Source organism: Alosa pseudoharengus, unplaced genomic scaffold (assembly GCF_046254945.1).
Source record: "Alosa pseudoharengus isolate Yale_2024_CS ecotype anadromous, Long Island Sound unplaced genomic scaffold, YU_APseudo_1.1 YU_APseudo_1.1_scf_12, whole genome shotgun sequence".
Taxonomy (NCBI): domain Eukaryota; kingdom Metazoa; phylum Chordata; class Actinopteri; order Clupeiformes; family Clupeidae; genus Alosa; species Alosa pseudoharengus.
In genome coordinates this window covers 34884193-34906851 of record NW_027468587.1, presented here as the reverse complement: position 1 = coordinate 34906851, position 22659 = coordinate 34884193, and the positions used below count along the sequence as shown (strand labels likewise).

The 22659-nt window shown below is 45.1% G+C and overlaps 1 protein-coding gene across 3 annotated transcripts; it reads right to left on the bottom strand.

Annotated features, from left to right (window-relative positions):
* Positions 1-8461: 8461 nt before the first annotated feature.
* rasip1 (Ras interacting protein 1) lies at positions 8462-22497 on the bottom strand. Of its 3 annotated transcripts, none has more exons than XM_076281058.1 (16): positions 22147-22497; positions 20962-21108; positions 19939-20393; positions 18863-19123; positions 17677-17918; positions 17365-17523; positions 16757-16961; positions 13492-13790; positions 12705-12866; positions 11653-11693; positions 11133-11287; positions 10621-10733; positions 10092-10413; positions 9801-9964; positions 9412-9553; positions 8462-9337 (listed from the first exon to the last, which is right to left on the bottom strand). In XM_076281058.1, exons 2-16 carry the CDS (start codon positions 21081-21083, stop codon positions 9159-9161), a joined length of 3021 nt encoding a protein of 1006 aa, XP_076137173.1. In that variant the 5' UTR covers positions 21084-21108; positions 22147-22497; the 3' UTR covers positions 8462-9158. The 3 variants fall into 3 exon arrangements, with proteins under 3 accessions (XP_076137173.1, XP_076137172.1, XP_076137174.1); XM_076281057.1 differs by having other exon boundaries at positions 22151-22497; XM_076281059.1 differs by having other exon boundaries at positions 20962-21083; positions 22151-22497.
* Positions 22498-22659: the final 162 nt, after the last annotated feature.

The window sequence follows — 22659 nt, the reverse complement described above, 5'->3', positions numbered from 1 at the left end:
CACCTTCTCATGCCCCCCACACACCATGCCCAACTTCTTCAACTGCTTGGCATCTGCCAGTGAGGAAATCTTTCAATGAAAAACATGAAGCAGCAGGTCAATGGCAGAGCATGAGAGAGGTAGAAGGAAGGAGAGAAGGAGAGAGAGCAAGAGAGAGAGAGAGAGAGAGAGAGAGAGGAGAGAGAGAGAAGGAAGGGAATGAAAGGGGAAGCAACCCACGCAAAAGGAACGTTTTACTGAGCAAACAGTCTTTCCATCTCCTTTTGCGTCTCTCCCTCCCTCTCTCCTGGTCTGTCTCAGGATGGTGTTAATGTGCTACAGTGTCCAGTCTAGTTGATGTGCTCACACACACGCACACACACACATACACACACACACACTCACACACACAAACTGTGCGTGTGTGCATACACGCACAAACACACAAGCCCTTTCTCGCTTCTCTTCTCTTCCATTCTCAGTCTGCCTAAACATTCTTTCCCCGCCTGTCATTGTATGTCTCCTGTCTGCATCTCTCTCTCTCTCTCTACCTCCATCTTGCCCCCTCTTCCTTCGGGCAGATGGATGTCGTGTGAGCATGGGGGTGAGAGTGGGGTCAACATCCTGTAAACATCAGGAGGAATCACAACAAAAACACTGTAGAAAGGTGCTGACATACGCTCAACGGAAGCCTGTAAACAATCAGCTGATGAAAAGAAACACAGACGTACACACACAAACACATTCTTGCGCTCGATCGCTCGCTCATTCACCCGGTTTGATGGCTGTGCATGTGGGATCTCTGTCATTGCCAGTCAGCATGGAAGTCTCTCATGAGAGTTACCACCAGGAACTCTCAGTGGAAGAAAGCCAGAAAGACATGCGAGCCAGATAAAAGAAAAAAGGTTAGAAAGAGAGAGTGGGAGAAACAGAGAGAGAGAGAGAGAGAGAGAGTGAGAGTGAGGGGAGGGAGACTATTTTTAGCACATTCCTTCATGTTGCAAAAGTAACCCAGGAGACATTACTTGCGCATTCTCGGTCTCTTTGTCAAGCTTCCCTGTCTGTCTGGTCCACTGAGAGGCCAGTGAGGTGTGGAGTGACTGGGGCCTGTCCACCGTCACACCACACCACACCACACCACACACACACACACACACACACAGACAGACACACACAGACAGACACAGACAGACACACACGCGACTTCTACTCCTCTCCAGCCCCCCCTCTGGCCAGCCTCCTCCTGCCTGCGTCACTGGACGACTGAGCCTGTTGTCATGTTATTCTTCGGAAGAGGATCACTGCTGACAAACAGAATGGGCAGGGGGGGAGAAAGGGGCCGAGCATGAAAGAGAGATGGGTGGCCTGTGGAGGAATCAGACAAAGGGGCCAGGAATGCAGTGACGTCACAGTCTGTCCCAGTGACTGAGCCGGACACCGTGACCCCGCAGATATGGGGTCTGTGGGAGGGCCAGTGTGGCCTTTTTGTGGATTGATAGCCGCCTGCCGTCAGGGATGTTGGAAATGCCAGCGTGGCGCAAGCACGCCTCCGAAGAAACGTGTCATTCAGTCAGTCAGTCCCACGCTATCGGAGCAGGCAGGCTGGCGCTCAGATGTTGCTCGGGGTGTGTGATACACGGCCCAAAGCTGCCACTTCCAGGGCTCGACCTTTGGGCTGAAACGGGTGCCGTGGACGCCCGCTGTGCTGGTGGGACATGAAGCTGTCAGCTGGACGTGAGAGGCCCGTGCCCTTTGGACCAACATAGATCTGCCAGCGATAACATTACTTTACACACAAGGCCCCGCTACAGGGAGAGCAACAAACTGGACTTGCTCAATCCATCATGCACTCAATGCATGACGTCTGCTTTCCAGAAGGGTCATATATTGTTTGGACATCTAAACGAACAAAAGCATTACACAGATATTTCTTCTTCCTGTCAGTTGGCCAGATCTAGCTCCTCATTAGTCTTCCATTTCGTATCACTTAAAGGAATGTGTCGCATCATGTCAATCCTCATCTATTTTAGGATCAGCATTTGCTGTTTGCATACACCATTAACCCCCTCTTCCCCCGCAGGTCAACATTTGTGTGTGTATGAGTGTGTGTATGTGTGTGTGTGTGTGTGTGTGTGTGTGTGCACTCGCTCACACTGGCCCCTACAGTATGTCTGTGTTCCATTAACAGCGCCCCCGCAATCTGTCTTTCCTTCCTCCCATTCCATCACTCTATCCCTCTCAGGAATGGTAAGAATGTAAGGAATGGCCGAGTCATAGATAGAGGGATTTTCCCCGAACAAAGTAATGAAAGAAAAAACAGAGCAACAAAGAGAGCTATGGAGAGATGAAAGATGAGGGAGAGGACAGGAAAGTGGGCGGACAAGTGGTAAAGAGGTAAAGCAGGTATGCATATGGGTGTGTGCTTGTGTGTGGACATTTGTGTGTGTGTGTGTGTGTGTGTGTGTGTGTGTGTGTGTGTGTGTGTGTGTGTGTGTGTGTGTGTGTGTGTGTGTGCGCGTGTGTGTGTGTGCACATGCACTGAGGGATAGTGCTTTGATCCCGTGAGGTGACGTTAAGCAGGACGGAGCTGATGAGAGCACCTCATGACTTCACTGAACTGAGCGGATCAGCGGGGCTGACGCCGAGGCCCAATGCCGGGTGACTCACTGACCTCAGCGGAGCTTCTCCTCTAATGCACCTTTTGTTTGGCTTTCGCCAAGTGCACAGGCTGACCTCAGATCAGCGCACAAAGCTTCGCGCTGACCCTTCTTGTGTGTTCATGCTGAGAAGCGTACAGTAAAGAGGTTTTTCAAGGCGTGCAAACATTTTAGAGAGAGGGAGGGAGAGCAAGACAGAGCAAGAAACAGGGAGAGAGAGAGAGAGAGAGAGAGAGAGAGAGAGAGAGAGAGAGAGAGAGCAAGAGTGAGCGAGAGGGAGAGAGAGAGCAAGAGTGAGCGAGAGAGATTGGATTACCAGACCGCCGGGGTAGTTTTCCCCTGTTGCCTGGTGTTACATCACCGTTTGAACGCCACCGGCTGTGTGGAGGCAAATGCCTCCAGTACAGGGGCCAGATCCCGCCGGCACTGCAGGGGCAGGAACTGAGATCAATCTTCTCTATATATGGGCTGCACAAGATCAGAGGTTGGGAGGGGGGGGGGGGGGGCATGGGAGGAGACGCGAGCTGGACAGAACCGACGATCTACGGCATCTGTAATCACGGCATGCGAGTGTTAACTCTGTGTAAACTTACTGTTGGCCCATGGCCAGGTCTCCCAGGGCCTGGAGGCTACACGCTCACCCCTCTGATAATGCAATATTGCCCAACTGAATGGGGAGGGGGAAAAAAAATTTGATGTGTCATACTCTACTTAGAGATGAATAGTGTTTCTAATGCCTCTGTACACCAGCCACTGATGTTGACAGAACACTGCAATTTCCCCCCCTAAAGGATGTGAGATTTATGTGTGACGTGCAATGACAGACTGTAATTTAGCTGCTGAGGCGTGTATCATACACAAGCCTAGGCTAATGATGTCAGAACTATTTCCATGCCATAAAACAATTAAAACACAAAGGCCTCTTTTGAATAGGATATATAAAATGCAAGTGATATCTTGAAGCAATATGAGAAACGCACCTACAAAGAGGCAAGATTTATGATGTGTGATTAAAGATAAACATCTCCCTCTTAGTGTAAAGCAAAGAGGAGGAGAACCTGAGCACACTGTAGCATTTACTAAATTACACAGAAACAAAGAATAAGGGGGGAAAAGTGTGAAGGGATATGTGTGTGTGTGTGCGTGTGTGTATGTGTGTGTGTGTGTGTGTGTGTGTGTGTGTGTGTGTGTGTCTGTGTGTGCATGCGTGCGTGTGTTTGTGCATGCGCACATGTGGTTGTGTGTCTCTGAGTAAGGGCTGTAATCGTGGGATGTGGGTATACAGGCGACAACGGGGGGAGGCAAGGCATGATGGGTAGTTTGCACACTAGGGCAGAGGTAGCCACCAGAAGCCACTCCATCAACAAAGTTGGCTGGCTTTGGAACAAAATCTGTTTCAAGGTGTAGTAACTGTACCCAGACCTAAAAGCAAAAAGGCAACAAGGGTATGGGGGGGAGAGAGGCAGAGGGGGAGCGGGAGAGGGAGAGAGAGAGAGAGAGGGAGACTTTTTGACACTAATATGGAAAAAACCCTGTTTGGAGTGAATACGAGAGCAAATATTATTCTTCCTGAGTATTACCACTCTGAGGACCTCTGACCTGGCAGTGAAAGTGCTGAAACAAAAAGCCCAAAGACTTTTTCTGTGCCTTCAAAGAAGACTACATAAAATAAACACTGCCATCAGATTACAGCTGAAAACATGGGGCAGTGTTACCGAGCCTGGGCCTGGGCCTTGCAGCGTTAAGTGTGGGGTCCACTCAGTCAACATCATGACGCAAAACGGAACAAGACTCCAACAGAAAACCTGGGTCTGTCGGAATAAGGGCCCAGCCCACATCGCGCTCAACCTGAGAAAGAAGTGCTGGACGGCGAGAGGGAGGGAGGGAGGGAGGGTGGCCGCCAGGGAGGAGTGCAAGGAGGGGGAGACATTTTGGAAAAGACCACCAAACCCAAATCCATCGCTAAAGCTCAGGGCGAGGCAAAACCCAGAACAGAAAAAGTGCACCAAAAAAATGGGAGGGAGGGAGAGACCAAGACGGTCAGAGAGGAGAGATGGAGTGAGAGAGGACGACAGAGAGAGAGGGAGAGAGAGATGGAGAGAGGGAGAGGGAGAGCGTCTCTGAGGCTTAGAGGCTAACCCCAGTAACCCTGCTAACACAGGGCAGCCTCAGACAGGCTAATATGACATCACAGGGCTCTTTTATAAGCTGTGCTTCGGTGACGTAATCGGCCTGGACTGAGGAGAAAGTGAATCTGTCCCTAGGGACTGCCTGGGTGTTTCTCTCGCCCCGCGTCTAACCCCAAACACACACACACACACACACACACACACACACACACACACATGTCCACACACATGCACAGACAGACACAAACACACACACACACACACATGCACACACAGACACAGACACACACAGACACACACACAGAGGGTAACACTTTCGTAAACATAATCCTGAATATATAAATGGTGAAGTACAAACACACGTTGGTATACTTTGCATGCAAATGCCTACACACAGAGACATAACTTAAATAGACAAACACATACACAAGAATAGAAGCACATGCACCTTCATTGACTCAGTTGTACGCATATGTGCTACACACACACACACACACACACACACACACAGGAAACACACACAGACATAGACTACGCCAGGGCAGGAAACCCACGGCACCTGGGTCTGACTGACCACACTGTTTGAAGTCACATGTGATGCAGCCTGCTGGCATCTGCTCACTGTTAGAGAAGAGCCAAGGGCCAGCAGACTGACTGACCCAACCAGAGCTGTCCCTCAGATCCACAAGGGCAAGACGCTCTTCACAGGCCAAGTGAAGATTGATGACCATGTACTGGCAACCCTAGATATTATTGAAGGCAATGGCATGACAACTACAAAGGCCAACACCCCTTTCCGTTTAAAAAAGAACTAAAACCTGGAAAAAAAACACATGTCTGATCCTGACAGGCAGGGTTGGGGTGTGGAATCAAATTGTGTCAAGAGGTTTATCAAGCTTGATCATTCCAGCCCAAGGAGGTATTTGTACTCTGTAGCAAAAAAATGAGTAAAGTTTAGTTTGAGGTATCTTGCATTCCCGCAGGCAAATTAACTACTTGGTATGCAATTCACACTCACTGTCAACCCCCAGTAGCTTGGGTTGGTCAGTGTTGCAATAAAATTACTAATGAGTAATGACTCTATAATTGCTTAGTCAGGACATTCCAGTCTAACATTTGCTTACTTATTCCATTCAAACTGTAGTGTTACTAAACTACTAGTCACAATGACACCGTTGCTGATTTAATGTATTTCTCTTACTTTTCAGTATTTACTCAAATTACCCTTACTAAGACATCATTATTGCTGAAAACACATTACTATAGGACATAAGTAAGCTTTACCGCTGCCAAAAATTATCCTTGATGAGGACTTCACCCTTGTTCAGCTACCACCACTGTCTTAGATGACCATACGCTCATAAAATTAATCAGAGTCACATGTTTTTCATCCAATAAAAGTCTGCCATCCATTTAGGACATGAAGTGTTCTGGTAAAAAATGTGGAATGTGCAAACACAGTAGGTGCTGTGAGGTTTTGATGCAATGTTGACTAAACGGGAATCAATGGGTGAAAAATGAGTAATTGTCATTCACCCAAAGTAGTGTTTATTGATGCCGTTTCACAGGGAAACCACATGGGCCACATTTCTTATGTTGAAATCCTGGATTTGGGCTTACCAGGCATTACCAAGAAATCAAGAGTGGTGGTGGGGGTGGGGGGGAGGGGTGGGGGGTTCCAGTCCAGGTTATTACCGGAGAGTTCCGGTGGGTAGAAATGAAACAAAGTGCCCCCCCCCCCCTCCAAAAAAAAGGGGCACAGTGTCATGACCCTTTATGGCTGTAATGAACTCATTTTCAGGTGGTCCAATCTTAAGCCTGAAGGGCCACTCTTCAAAGTGATTTTTTTCTCTCCGGTGAGTGCTGGAGTGAGTGGTTAGTAGTTCAGCCTAAAAGCAGGCAAGCAGGAGTTTATTTTTAATGGGTAAGTGGCACAGGGGAAACCCCGTGAACAGCAGGCCTGTAGAGATCAGGCAAGAGCAACCTGTAAGGAGATTACCACAGTAGGCCCCAATTGCGTCCTTCACTAAGTCAACACACATGCAATCACTTATACACACACACACACACACACACACACATGCACACACACACACATGCACACACTCTTCTGCGCACACACTTTTCTGACTCAGCTGTTTTGTAGGAAGCCCGCTGCCTTTGAAGCGGGGAAGAATCTTTCATTACTTGAGACATGGAGAAAAAAAGACAGAGGGAGATGACAGAGAGAATAACCAGCCCATTGTCTTCAGAGTGCCCCCCCTCTCTAAAAAAAATAATAACTGTGAGGTCCTAATTACAGACACACCATAGCAGGTGGCGGAATTTGCACCTGGGAAAGTAAGTGGGTTTGTAAGAAACGATGGTGCAACAGGGAAAAAAACCCTGCTACTTGAAGGGTGCAAATCTGTCCATGTGTATGTCTTTATGATGTTGCAGACAGACATTACTCGTTAACAGTGGCCGACTGACAGTGACAGATTGTAAAGGTTGGCTAAAACAGACACATTAAAAAACCATTACAATGCTGCTACTGTGCCTCTGTTAAACCGAAGTTCATCTTTACCGTTCTCAGAGGGGGGTACACAGCTGGGAATAATCAATGCAAGTTATGACGTTTGGCTGACAAATTCAAAATAGCCCATGGCTACTCTCACTCACAAACCACAAGACATTTTAAATCGGATATCACAGTCACTTAATTGATGAAAGTTCGACCACAAAGAGAGTGAAATGGTGATTCATACCCCCAGTTGACTCGTGTGTTTGAGGGGACAGAGGGACGTCTGGACGGATAGGTGCTCGAATGATGCAAGAGGCTCTCATGGGATGCCTTCTTACCGTAATCGCGTAGTTAAGCAGGAGCAATTGTCCGGAAGAGAGGAAGACATCTGGAAAGCCGCCAAATTTTAAACAGGAAAAAACGCACAAGAGCTGAACTTGCTGGAGAATGACGTCAGTACAAAACGTGGGATTTTCGGACCAAACAAATCAAAGCCTCAAATACGGGCACCCGGGTGATCACGAACGGTCTCTTGCAACACACACACACACACACACACATAAAACAGCATACATGGCCTTTTTCGTGCACAGCTGTCGTGTCTGTTGAGGTCAAGGTCATCTCAGTTTACATGACAACTAGACTGATGACAATACCCAATATCCGAGATAATGTTACCTCGAATTTCGCATGTTGTGATGGCATTGACATAATGCGACGTGGTGACCCAACATTGTCAACTTGGCCAGATTATTCCATTTGATAATCCACAGGTTGTCTTCATTTTGTACAAGGATATTCAAACAGATGGGTGCTCTTTAAATGACAGCTGTGAGGACACCGCTCTCCCCCTATCTTACCATCACAACCTGCAGTCTGATCCAAAACAAAGACAGATAGGAGGAGAGCGCAAAACAGAGTGTGCTCATTAGGTCCCAGACTGCTATTCTTGGCAGAACAACAGTGGCTCTCATAAATTTAAAGTGAATAGATATACTTGCGAAAGATTTAAATAAATCAATGTCCATACACCGAACACTCACCAATGGCCATAGCATTCACGCCACCCAGTGTTTGTAAGGAGAATCACAGGGTTAAGTGTTGAAATGTATACTTTGCACAGTTGACAAAAACATGGTTTTTACCAAGGAATTCGGTTTGGCATCAAATAAAATCTGATGAGTCAGTTGTCTTCCAAATCACAACTTTATTCATATTCTATGGGGTGTAATACATTGGTATAAAACATGGTTATACACAAAAGAACTTGAAGGAATATTGTCTGGTTATGATATGGTCATTTGGTTCACATGGTTATTAATAAGAATTAATTTGCTCTAAATGAATGCTCAAAAAGAGTATCACTGGCAGATGATGCCATCTCCTGCTACCCAACTGAACATTATGCATATGGCATCCGATGTGACGTTCCATCTTTAGAACCATTCTTCCACAACCTCTGGACTTTTCACAGATTAACAGTGATCCCACCATGTGTGTGTGTGTGTGTGTGTGTGTGTGTATGTGTGTGTGTGTGTGTGTGTGTATGTGTGTTGTTATGATGAAGGTGTTCATCCTTACAGGAAGCCCCCTCTCATGTACACTGTAGATTGTTTTGTTCTTTTCGTTGTCTTCCACCTGGTCTCAACTTTTCAAGTCTCCATTGCATCCAGGCAACAGTTCAACTAAGATGAGTATCAGATGTCAGTTATAATGTGCTCTGATTAAACACTTCTCTGAATAGAAACAGATTTTTGCACTGCACCAGCAGATCTCCCCAGAGGACCAATTACAAAAGGAAGCCACAGGCCTTATCCCACCCTCAGCTTGAGCAATCTATATTCAAATAAGGTGTTCTGTTCAGTCCATATATCTGTCATAACCGTGTCACTACAGTCTGGTCCTCTGATTGGCTGGCAATTCATCCTGATCAAGCCCCCACAGGAAAGTACGCAGGCGTGTCATTTCCTTCTGCAGTTCAGGATTCGGGATGGGCTGGGAGAGATCCAGGCGTGGTGTCTCATTTGGGAGGATGAGTGGGGGATGATCCAGGAAGCTTTCGAAAATATCTAAGGGAATAAGTCAAATAATGTGAATGCTGGATAAGTCTCAAAGGTTGCTTGATGTGTGAGGGACCACGTACCTCCACTGAGTTCTGTACCAGGGGGTGGGGCCCAGGAAGCAGGTGGGGCGCGGGCAGGACCCAACTTGTAGTGGGTCAGGAGGTGATGGAGCTGGGTGGGGCTCAGCAAGGTATGGTCCTCCAGGAGGCTCGGCCATGAAGACTTTTCAGAAGAGAGCCCATCAGACAGAGGAAAAATTTAAGACCAAAACCTTCACAAGGCCATCCATAAACATTATGGTGACAGTGAACGTTATGGTTTTAATATGTGATGCTGCCTTTCAGGGACACCACTGGTTTTTGAGACATGTGGTGATGTCTACACAGAGCATGAAGGTATATTTCAAATGACATGACATGTTCATATACACAGCCCAGTCTGGACCAAGTCACAAATGTGCTAGTTTTACCTGGATCAGGCGTGTCTTGGGAACACAAAGGAAGTTCACTGTGACTGACAGTTTCTTGAGAAACTCAGAGGCAATGTCACCCAGACCAGCGCCTTGCAGCCAGTCCAGCACCAAGTCCAGATTGGTCCGAATCTGAACTGCTCTTGACCAAGAAAAGAGCCCATCTAACAAACAAGATCATAAAAAAAAAGTTTCAGATTTCATAAAAGACACATTTATACAGTGTTTAAAATTGTTGCAGTTCCCAATACTTTTGACTATTCACTTTCTCTATGACAAGTGGCCGGGCACCTCTCTCCAGCAGGGTGTTGAGCAGGGAGGTGTTGGTGAAGAAGAAGAGGTAGCCAAAGGTCTGCGAGGTGAGCGGAGGAGAGAGGCAGGCATCCCGCGTGAGCTGCAGAGAGCAGCGGTACACCTCCACCAGTCCAGCGACGGTGGGAGGCAGAGCGGACACGTCATCCTCGTCCTCCCTCTCTCCTCCTCCTCCTCCTCCTCCACCCTCGGCTTCACCTTCACCACTCTTGCTCTCCTTTGTTCTGGCCGTCTCCTTCTCTTTCTCTCCTCGGGAGAAAGGGTTGGTCTCCAGCAAAGCTGGCAACAGGGTGTACAAGGTCTGGTGGAGTGATGAGAGAACACAAAGGAAAGAATGGCTTTGAAACACAATACGTAGTTACAGTAGGGTACACCAGTCTGTCCAAAAAACACATTTGTTTTGCGAATACAAATTAGCACACCATGTGGAGTGGTGAAATTTTGCGTATGGTCATTTCTTTTGCTTGTTTTTGCCTGCTCTCTACAGCAGGTACTTATGCATTCTCACCTTTGTCAGGTGATAAACACACTGTTGGAAAGTGTGCATGATGACATCATCGAGTTGTGTCAAGGCTTCAGAGCAAGTGTCCATGTCGGCTGTTAGAACAGGGTCACCTGGAGCTGCACGTCAGAGAATCAAAATATTTGGGAATATTATGCTAAGTATCTGAAGGTTAGTTGCCAGATTCCATGAACATTTTTAATCAAGCAGACTCATGTGTCATTTTCATTTAAATCTCACGATGTAAAATACACACAGTGCTAATGCAGACCGATTATTGATATCAAATAAACAGTCGGTAGCGTTTTTTGTTTGTATTCGCCAGTTAATTGTTTTGTCTAATGTTTAGGTGTAAAGTTCAAAGCAGAGGAGTATACAAGACGATAGGAGCCAGGATAGACAAAACAATGGAAATGAGACAGAGAGTTTTGGGAAAGCGAATGTTTTCATTGGGACATGATGTTTTGAATAAGCATGTTTTTTTTTGTTTGTTTTCTGAGGAAAAAGTCCATGCTCACCCTCAAACTCCCACTCTTTCTCCATTGCCTCGACCTTGACCTGAAAGAAGTTGAGGAGCTCAGTGGCGTTTGACATCCAGAACATCAGAGGGCGGAGGTCTGTTGCTAGCTGCTGCACACTGGGGGGGCTTAGGTCACCATTTGAATCTGTGGGGCTGGGATTTAACAACGCTCAAGGTCACATATTTGGTAAACTACCATACACATGTAATATAGGCTATATTACGGGTAATTAAGAATACTTAAACATTTCTTGTGCCTATGTTATATGTCATAGATTATACCCACACTAGAATTCTGCTCTTAAAATTAAGCAATGACAGCATGCTATTCTTGTTCTATAAAATCGATTATGGTATACAGCTTCATACAGAAATGAGAGGAAAACGCAGATAGATCATGCAAACTTATGCTGTCTCCATCCAGAAAGCACATTATGTAAATTAAAAACTCTGAAACCAAAATGCAACTGAATACTATAAAAACTGTCAAGATTCAAGAACCACAAAAATGTTCTTACTTTTGTGTGGGATGCTTGTCCCCAAATTCTTTTATGTTGTCCTGAAAAGAGTAAAGAAATCAGGGAGAGGGGGGAGCGAGAGATTAGACCACATTCAGCTGAATGACGGAGGGAATGTCTGACTGATTCATCCGGACAATGACAGCACATTTTCCGAAGGAGTGGAAATGACATCAGTCTCTACCTCTGTTTACAAACTCAAGCAAAATTCCAGTGAAAACCCATTTGTCTGGAGCTACTGCTGATTCTAAAGCTGGATCTCAGAGCACAGCATTTACAGACAGCAGACCATTTCAGGGGGGCAAGAAAAACATCAACAGCTCATAAACGAATCCATCATCTGATCTAACATGTTTATGTAAACTCCAAACGGTTCTGTCTCCATTACATCTCCTGGCAACACATTGACAGCATTCCCTTTGCTCAACAAGGGAGTATTAAGAACATGTCTGCATACATATTTCAATAAATGTATTACTTGCAATCGCTTTGGCCTGTGCTACAAAAAAAAATTCAGGGAGTACAAAAAACTGCAAAAATCACAAATCTGAATAAGATCACATTTTCCTTAGACAAGGTCTCTGTCTTCTGTTCTGCTGCAACTACATTCTTACCAATTAGTGCCTTGTTTTTATAAGAAAAGCAACTGTTTACCCTACAGTATGGTGAGATATTTTTGCACATGCACTGTAGTGCTGGAAAGCATCACAATTAGCCTCCTCTTAATGAATAGCGTTTTGAAAAAGACTGCTGTTAAAAACAAAAACAAAATGCCCACTTGACTTGACCATCAGCATGCAATGCTTCAGAGTTACATGAAATGTGGTCCAAGGGATGTTTAACCAGTACAGGCGTGTCTTTATGGTTGACCTTTGCCTTATTCCTATCTCATTTTCCACATAATTGCAGCTTTACCTGGCTCAATGATGGTCAAAGAATAACCACCTCTGCCAAATGTTTGAAGATATGCTTGTTTTCTTAAATTTGTTGTACTAAGTAATTAGAGATATCATGTTCCGGATCTACGGCGACATCCAAAAGTTTCCACTCACCCACACAATGCCTTTGATGTGGGTGGCCGCCTTTAATAACAGCTGGGGCGTGAGGGCAGGGTCCAGGTGTTTAGAGGCATAATCAATCATGACCGACAGGAGGTAGGCAGGAGCAAGAGCGCCACCTCCTGAGTCAGGGGAAGAGTTCTTAGAGATGATCTCCTGAAGGAAAAGGTTGGGACCGAAAGGAGTTTGCTGTGACACATTATCCTTGACTGTTGCATTGAATATGAGCATCTTTGTGGTATTAGTGTACACCTGAATTTCCCCTGGGGATCAATAAAGTATCTATCTATCTATCTATCTATCTATCTATCTATGTATCTATCTGGTAAACTCTCACTTTCTGTCTCAGATGCACTTCCAGTGTTTATCTGTGGTTAATTACTGTATTTAATTCTGGTTAAATATTCTCATCCAAACCTGATCAAGCTTGCCTAATAGGAAGGTACAAGTGGAAAGGCCCTGCCTTTTTTTCAAACATGTCAAATGATTACAGAGTTTAATGTCAAGCAAGAACAGTTTTAGCTGCAGGTCTGATCTGAAACAGCCTTTTATCTTTTTATCAGCTGCAGCCTGCTAGCTATGCATGGCATGGATTTGGCAATGCCCTTTTAATTCAACACTTGTTCCTGTAATTCCCTGGAAATAACAGTCACCTAAAGTGATCACTGAAGGCATTCATTCTCATGTAACAATGCTCAGTTGTTTGGAGGGCTTATCAGTGCCAGTGTGAGCTGAAAGTAGGGCTCTTTCAGTAACAACGTTCACTTGTTTCGCCACTCACCTGTAGCAGTGCATCTGCATGTCTGGGCTGGAATCTCAGCAAGGCCTCGGCTGAGCCCAGATACTGCCTCAGCATTTCCTGTCGGTCCACCATGGCTCCAGGGCCGCAGGAAGCAGATGAGTCGGCTTGCCAGGGAAGGGGTAGAGCAAGTGGAGGGGCAGGGGTCACTCGAGGGTCACGATACAGGAAGAGGAAGTGACCCCCGAGTCCCAACAGATCCCCTGGCTTCAGCACAGCTTCCCTGTACAGCGGCGCTCCATTGTGGGTGACAGCTCCTCCTCGGAAAGGACGCACCAGTGCTGAGAAGGTTCCAGAAAATATGAAGTGGGGAGTTAGTGCTGTTGCAGACTACATGACACACATTACATACCAACACACTTGCAGATAAGTGTGATATAACACCCACTATACAGTACAGTGGGGGAAATCTGTAATGAACATGTCAACGTTTTTTATTTCCAATGAGGCTATTCACATGACATTTTTTTACCAGACATTTGTATTAACTCGACACATCCAAATCCACACATATAAAGAGATCCAAACATTAAAGTCCATAAATAAAGTTATGTGTAATAAAGTGGAATGACACAGGGAAAAAGTATTGAACGCGCCAACTGAAATTTCTTAAATATTTTGTGGAAAAGACATTTTCTTGTATGAAGAAACTAATCAGTCACCGTATTCAGGTGTGATTTTGTGTCCATTCTTCTAAACAGTCTTTAAATCTTGAATATTCCAGGAGGCCTTCTTGTGAATCCTGATCTTTAGTTCCTTCCACAAATGTTCAAATGGATTTAGGTCAGGGCCTTGATTTCCTTCCTCTGAAACCAATTGAGAGTTTCCTTTGCTTTGGATCGTTGTCCTGCTGGAAGGTCTACTCACGTCTCACCCTTATCATCCTGGTGGATGGCTCCATTCATCATTCCTTCAAATGTATGAAGTCTGCTAGTACCATGAGATAAACGGCCCCACACCATGCCTCCACCTCCGAACTTTGTGGTTGGTATGGTATTTTAGGGTGATATACAGTGTAATTTCTCCTCCAAACATGGTGTGTAGTATGACAGCCAAAAAGTTCAATTTTGCTCGTCTGACCAGACTACATTCTTTCAGTATTTCATAAGCTTGTCCAAAAGTTGTGTAGTAAACTTTAAACGGGCTTCAACATGTTTTTCTTCAGTAACAGACTCGTGCGGGGTAGAGGTGATGATTTTCATGACCTGATTTTCTCTGTAACAATTGTACCTGCTGCCTCCAAGACTTGTTGGAGCTTTCTACAAGTGGTCCTTCTTGGGCTACTCTTCTGACTATCCTTCTGACCCCTTGGACAGAAATCTTGCAAGGAGCACCTGTGCATGGGTGGTTGATAATGCAGTGATGTTCCCTCCACTTGCAGATAATGCTGCTCACTGGAAGATTCTGAAGTTTTGAAATACACTGTACATCTGTAACCAACTAATAAGGTTGCGAAGGTCTTGGGGAAAGCTCTTTGCTTTTACCCATCAGGTGTTTCTTGTGTGTATTTGGTAACAAAAACACTTTATAGCCCATCAATATGTTCTAACCCAGATTATATTAATTTGCACAGATAGGAGGTATTATTACTTTCTAACAACTTAGACATTTCAGCTGGTTCCCTGGTTCCTTGCCTTTCCTCGCCTTATACTGCTTTTTCTTAGTGTGTTCAATACTTTTTTCCTGTGTCATTTCACTTTATAACACAAACCTTTACTTATGGACTTTAATGTTTGGATTTCTTTATGTGTGGATTTCCTGAGTTAATACTAATATTTGGTGAAAATTTCATGTGAATAGCCCCCCCCCCACACACACACACATACTGAATGACAGTTCTATCACAGTTCTATATTGATTCCCTGTCACTAATAAGCTACATTCACTAGGCCTATATCACACATATACAGCACCTGGTCTGTGAGCCAATAAACAACGATTTTTCTAGTTGACCTGCATTTCTTACAGCTCTGCTGCACCCATACATTTTGATTTCTTTATTTGGATGCTTTTATCCAAAGTGAAGTAGTAGAAGAAGGAGGATGTAGAATGAAGTAGAACGAAGAAAGAAGGGAAGTCCATGGTATGTGCATGTTATGTGTGTTGAGTTGTTAGATGTGTTAGGAAAGGAGGTATTCTCGGAAGAGTTGGGTCCTCAAGAGCTTCTTGAATATAGGGAGAGACATCCCTGCTCTGGTAACACTTGGTAGGTCTTTCCACCAATAGGGAACATTAAATGAGAATAGTCTGGATTGAGTGTGTAGGGGCGACAGTGCCAGACAATGTTCCTTGGAGGAATGAGGCGACCAAGGGGGAACATACGCCTTGATGAGAGCATTTCAAAAAGTAGGACCAGACACAGCAATCATTTTGTAGGCAAGCATTAGTAAGTTACATTTGATGTGGGTGGCTAAGGATAGCCAGTGAAGCTGAATAAACAGCAGGGTAACGTGTGCCCTTTTGGGTTGATTGAAAACCAGACACGCCACTGTGTTCTGGACCATCTGTAGTAGTATCACAAGCTGGGAAGCCCATTAGAAAGCAGTTGTCAAAGTAAGAGATAACCATGGGATGTAACAAAACTAGGTGGCATGTTGGGTTAGGTGTGGCATAATTTTTCTTATATTGAATAGTGTGAAACGGCATGACAGAGCGACTAAGGTGACATAATCAGAGATAGTCAGCTGGTCATCAATAAAGACACCCAAGTTTCTTGTAACCTTGGAAGGCGCAAGAGTTAAGGAGTCCATGTCCATGTGGACATGTCAGAGAGACAATCCGAGATCCGCGCCGAGGTAGGGAACGACAGAGTTGGATATCATCTGCCTAGCAGTGATATGAGAAGTCATGGGAGCAGATAATCGGGCCCAGTGAGGTGGTGTACTTGCCAAAGAGAATGGGCCCCAGCACTAAGCCTTGGGGCACCCCTGTGGTGAAGTAGTGAGATGCGGTGAAGTAGCCAAGACACATTGAACAATCGCCCAGTGATTGAAACCAGGAGTGTGCTTTCTCTGTGATGCCCATGTGAAAGTATGGTTAGTAGGATGCGGTTGTTGACTGTGTTGAAAGCAGCTGTTGGACTGAGCTGCTGCTCTGGCTGCCTTTAAGGCTTCTGTCACAGACAAAAGAGTAGTTTTTAGTGGAGTGGCAACCTTTAAAGCCGGATTGGATCAAGGAGGTCTACCTGTTTCTAAACCACGTAACTGTTAGCACAGTTTCGAGCAAGAATGCTATTTCTGTGTGTTACCTTGTCCACGAGGGTGCTCAGGTGCGGCAGAGTCTCTCCTGACCAGCAAATGTCGGACAAGGAGGTCAGGGGCCGAGAGGAATGTGTCCACTTTCAGGGGCCTCTTCCCCTTCCTCTCCCTCTCTCTGTCCTTCTCCCGCTCTCGCGGGGTTGGCTTCCTCCCAAAGACGTGTGTGTGCCCGGTCATTATGTACAAAACAAAGTCCTGAAAAAAATAACAAGGAGGAAAAACATACACATAGATAGAGAGTTTAGAGATGGAGGTAGAGGAAGAGAGTCGTCTGTTATCTTGCCTGTAGCGGTTGCGGAAATCAGCAAATCTCCAATCTTAAGTTGGATAAAAATGCATGGAGATAAGGAATGAAGTGTGTTACAGTTTTTTACAATCGAATCGTGAGTGAGGTCATTGTGCATGGTGGCCAGGGATAGACACAGGCTCTCTGTGCTGTTGTGCTTGGGCATTGTGTGGCTCTATAGCTGTTTTGTGCTTTATGTTGAATGGAAGATTCTCTCAAAGGTAGGGAAACAGTGATGGTATGTGAAGATTAGAGGGATGCAGGTATGATGTAATGTGCCAAGTTTGATAGTGTCTCGGACGCAAGTCTAGCCTTGCTCTGGTCGTAGCCTTGCAGTAACAGGAAATACGGGCGGTCTGTGGGCGGGAGGATCAGACTCTGCGACATCACTTCCAGGTCACAGGCGGAGATATCCTCTTCCACGGTTCTGGTGCGCCTGTCCACCTCATTCCCCACCTTCGAACCCATGACCTTTTTAGATAGAGTTTGTACGGTCAGCATGGTGCAGCAAAGCCTTTCCTTTTCAAACAATTCTATTTTGGGAGATCCCAGAAACAAACATCCTATTTTTAACATAGAGAAAATACTCTAGTGATTTATTCCTTGTCGCTATGTTTCACCCACCTCTGAGGCCTCTGTAGCTATCATCATGCTCATAATGTTCTTCCTATCATTGGGTCCGGCACTGCTGTTTTGGGCATTGCTTGGTCTTCGAGGGTCATTCGTGGCATTGTTGCCTTGGCGACGTCTCAAGCTCAGATTCATGTCACTGATGCTTCTCCTAAGTTCCGAGTTGCGTCCACGGTGGCCTCGTTCATTCTCCTCTGGTCCACCCCCAGAGGACATGCGGCTTCTCCTCCAGCGAACTAAACATGGATAGATAATACTGTTTATGGTGGTGGTATGAGTCAAAGCCTTTAAGTCATTTAAGTCAAAGCCTTTGTGTCATTTTACAGTACAGTACAGTAGGTGAGTGTGGTATAAAATTATCACTAATGTCTGTAAACATCATGATGAGACAAAGAGTGTTTAAACGGTAAAACATGTATTTATATAACCTCAAATGACAATCAAGTAATACCCAGACATCATTCTTATATAATAACCTTTCGTAACTTTTTAAATAACAAGTTTAACTATTTCTAATAACATAACGAAGCCATCCTACCAGAATGTGCACTCTGTATCCTGATGTCTCTGTTTGCTGCCCTGTGTCTCATTTTGTTGCACCGTGTCTCATGCTGCATTAGCCTAGGCCTTTTAAGTCGGCCTTGAAGCTGCAAGATAACGCGTACACAGGGGAGCTCTACTCATAACAACCAGTAGGAGAGTGCAGGGGGGGCGAACGATATTTAACCCATGCACAATGTATGACCTGAGATCGATCACTCTATACTGTACACCCCTGAACTTTCTGTAAACTTAAGGTGAAAAGTTCGTACCATTGGCAGCAATATTGCTGACTTGCGAAGATAAGAGCGAACAACGATCCTTTCATAACGCCATCTGTGGGTTCGGGGTAGTGTTGTGTCAGCATTGTGGAGGGGTATAAGTAGGAGAGTTCTACCTTTGTTCAGGAGTGCCTTCTCGAGATACACTCACGGTTTATTGCTGTTGGTACTGCTGCTAGCATCAATAAAACCATTTTTGCATCGAATTCTGCCTGCCTGGAAGCTCTTTTATGCTTTAGTTTAAGTTTTATTGGTGATTTTTCTTGAAGTCGTGAGCTAAATTTTCTACTTATCTACTGGCCGATTTGATGACCTTCCACCACGACATGAGTGTAGACTCTTACTGTACTGTATCTTACCCTGAGAGTTCTCTCCATCTCGTTCTCTCTCCACTTCTCTATTCCTCTCCTCCCTTTCATAGTCTTCTCGTCGCTGGATTTCAAAGCGCCTCTCAAAGCCATCCTTTGGCCGCCACATGTCCACAAGGAGCAAGGGACATTCCCAGGGGGCCACACCCCTTCGACACTCGGTTTCCCATTGGAAGGTTCCATCTGGCTGGTGGATGGGCTTTCCAATGACATCACACAACAGGAAGTCCTCAGGGGAATGTTTCTGGAGAGCTGAACAGGTGTGAGAGGAAGCGAGACTATTCAGGCTTTCATTGAGGGACTTTCTTGTTGCCATTGTTCAATACTGTGTACAGCAAGTCAGCCAAGGACAACAACATAATGTCATAAACACCCCATTGAAGCAGCATAACAATGATGACACTGATCGCTCAATAATATTGCTAGCCAACATAGTCATACATTACAGCTGAGTGTAAAGGCCCTTTCGCACTGTCGAGACCTTTTGCAGTTACTAGAACATACAGTTCCTAGATCCCCTTTTTTTGCGCATTCAGATAGCATGGAACTGGAAATTAAAGAGTTCCTCTGCCACAGTTCCTATAACTATTTGAGCTACTACTTTGGGGTAGGGTCTTTCCCTGTGCAGGAACCATGAATAATGTGCGGCCAAGGCAGCAGAAGTGCCATTTTTAAAATCTAAATAAATGTTAAAATAATTTAGCTTCTGTTTAAATTTGCTTCCTGATGAACTTCTAGTTTGTCAATAAACTTTAAACTACAGTAGCTAGTAACTAAATAGCAATGCTGTCAGTTTCATTACTTTATGTTCATGCAATAACTGGGCTACCTACTGTATGCTAATGCAAATAGAATAAAAGCCCTAGGGAATTTCTAGGGGTAGCCTCTGCAGTTAGAACTGTGTTCTTAGAATTGTTGTGTCCAAATGCGAATTAAGGTGATTAGTTTGATTCTTATGTATCCAATAGTGAGTTCAATAGTCAGTATGAACAGGAGTTGATTAGTGTGAACATTACCCTTCATCCGAACCATGTGGTTGTAGGAAGTGGGCGGCCTACTTGTCTTACCTGAGTCATCAATTTCAGTGTCCCTCTCTCTCTCAGTGTAGCGGGTGATGACCTGTGCAATAAGCTGCCTGGCAGTGGAGTGGATGTTGGCCAGTAGACTGCGATAGTTGGCACCACTGGACAGAGCGTCCCCGTAGATCTTAATGAGTCCAGGAGCAGTGGACGTGGCCGGGGGTAAGTAGTGATGGGTGGAGGGGGCGGCAGAATGTGCCCACAGCTCCCTCTCGCGGTCCCCTACAGCCCGGTCCCGGTCGCTGTTGGAGCGTCCCCTCAGGAAGAGGTGGGACAGGCGCTTGGTGCGGGACTGAGGGGCAGCAGGACGGGGCCTCATGAATGCGGGGGAAGGAGACGGGCACGGGGAGGGGGCAGCCAGGGAGGGCGTGGAGACGGACAGGGCAGAGGAGGGAATAGAGGAAGCCTCATGGAGGGAGGCAGCGTCCGAGCTAGTGTTGGATCTGGAAGAGCAACACAAAGAGGATGGCATAAAGATACACACACACACACACACACACACACTCACACACACGCATGCACACAAACATACACATGCAGGGAGTTTCACTCAGTGTTACATTTCCTGAGCTTTGTATTACAGGCATACTAAGACGCTCACATTAGCATCTACATACAGTGCTCAACCCATTCAAACCCTTTATTTACTGGTATCCCCGTCAGTATCACTCTCAATCGGCTGTGTCATGTTTCTTTATTTGATTGGAAAACACTCTAATCAAATTTCGCCACTACACTCTGACATAGGTACTTTGGCAAATGTAATTGCTACATACGCACAACGTTTGGTAAATGAGTTATCAGTGAAATTCTACAATCTCATTCGAATTCTATGACGCCCTGTGAACAAACTTAATGCATTTCGTGGACGTTAAATATTTTTTTAGTGTAACTCTGTTTGTAGAATACCCAGGCATTCTTATGGAAATGTCCGATATTTTTCAATGAAAACATGCAGATGTCTGTGGGTGTGGTGTGTTAGGGAACAGAGGGGACATTGAGAAGACTGACTTGACTGACGCAGCGCTAGGCCAGCGGGCTCCCAGTTTGGCAAAGTGTTTACGGGGAGAATTTATCCACAGGCCCACTGGGAAATGGAGCTTCCTGAAACGCGGGCTGCCAGATTCTTCCATCTGAAAGAGAAGGGGGGAACAGGGGCTGATGTGGAGGGACGGGAGGAAAGGAGGGGGTGGATACATAGCAACAGAAATGTCGTATTCAGTCTTGGATATTGTGGTTGAAGGCCGGCTCCCCAAACCTAGAAGTTTATGAAGTTGTATTGCCCTTGTGTCTGTCCTGAATCTCATTCAGTTCAATCCAATTATATTTCTCTCTCCAATCAGTTTTCGAGAATTGAATCATAGTTATGATGTCAGTCAGGAAGACCGAAAGAAAATGTAATTCTGAGTCATCAGGACACCAGGGCAAGGTTGTGTTCTGTCTCTCTCCACGCAAGTCAGCTATGACTAACATCTCACAAGAGACAAATCTTTCGCATTTAGTGACAAATGCATATTACTGAGAGGATTGCAAAAATTTGTTTCTGCAGCAAATAATTAAAAACAGTCTCTCTGGCTGTGGAAAGGCTGGGCTAAACAAAGTCTCCCAGGTCACATAGACGTCATGTGAGTTTACCCAGGGTGGATGAGAGGAATATCTATCAACTAGCGGTGCAGTCCACAGGGCTGAAATTTTGCTGATGTATTTTGTTTGTTTAAATCTGAGCACAAACCATACAATTCTACTTGCATATTGTAGTAATATTTCATGTTATTTTTCAATCCACACCCTCACACTGTCCCTCTCTGGCCCCAAGTCTGAGGGGAAATCCCAAAACAGAGCAAGCCACAGGTCATGCTGTCTCTCCCTGCTTCAGCGAAGTGAGCATCATATTTTTAACTCACTTAAAGTCTTATTCAGCACTTTGTACAAGAGATCTCAGCCTCTTACTCTTTTAACCCGGCCTCTCTGTTATTATCAAGGTTCACGTGGTAAAGGTCAAAATACAAAAGTTATATCAATACACACAGACCATACAGCATGATGATAATTGATACAGTCGCGGCAAATATAGTGCAGAAGCCAGAATCAACAACATAAAACATTTTGTTTCAGAATACAGAGGGTAAAGCGCTTACAATATAAATATCAAATTACACACTGACTTATTACTATGGCAAATCTTGTCAAACTCACTTACAGTAACTTCTTGTTTTTTCAGTCGCTGTTCTTCTGCACAGATGTGTCTGGTATTCCAGCTTTCTCAAGTCGTTTCACAATCTACTGTATATTACTTCTTCTTTCTCCAGAATCAGGATTATATTCCATTGTGAAAATCATGACCCGTCAATTGCATTACTTTTTCTCATCTATACCTCAGTGTATAACCTTTTCTGATTTTTTTACATTGCGATCATCTTCTGCTGTCCTTTCTTCACCAGCCTCTTCTAACAACTTAACTTTCTTTTGCCTTCTCCCACTTTTTCTTTCTCTCTCTCACTCTGTGTCTATAGATAGAGAAGCAAACCCATTGTTCTTAGTGACAGAATTTCCTTCCTTCTCACTGGACAACACCTATATCCTGAGAGAGAGAGGGAGAGAGAAAAAGGGAGAGAGAGGACTGGAGAGTTGACTAAAATGGGAGACAGCGTATGTTGCCGTACACACTACAACCCCTAATCACTGTTGTACATTTATACCTATATACTA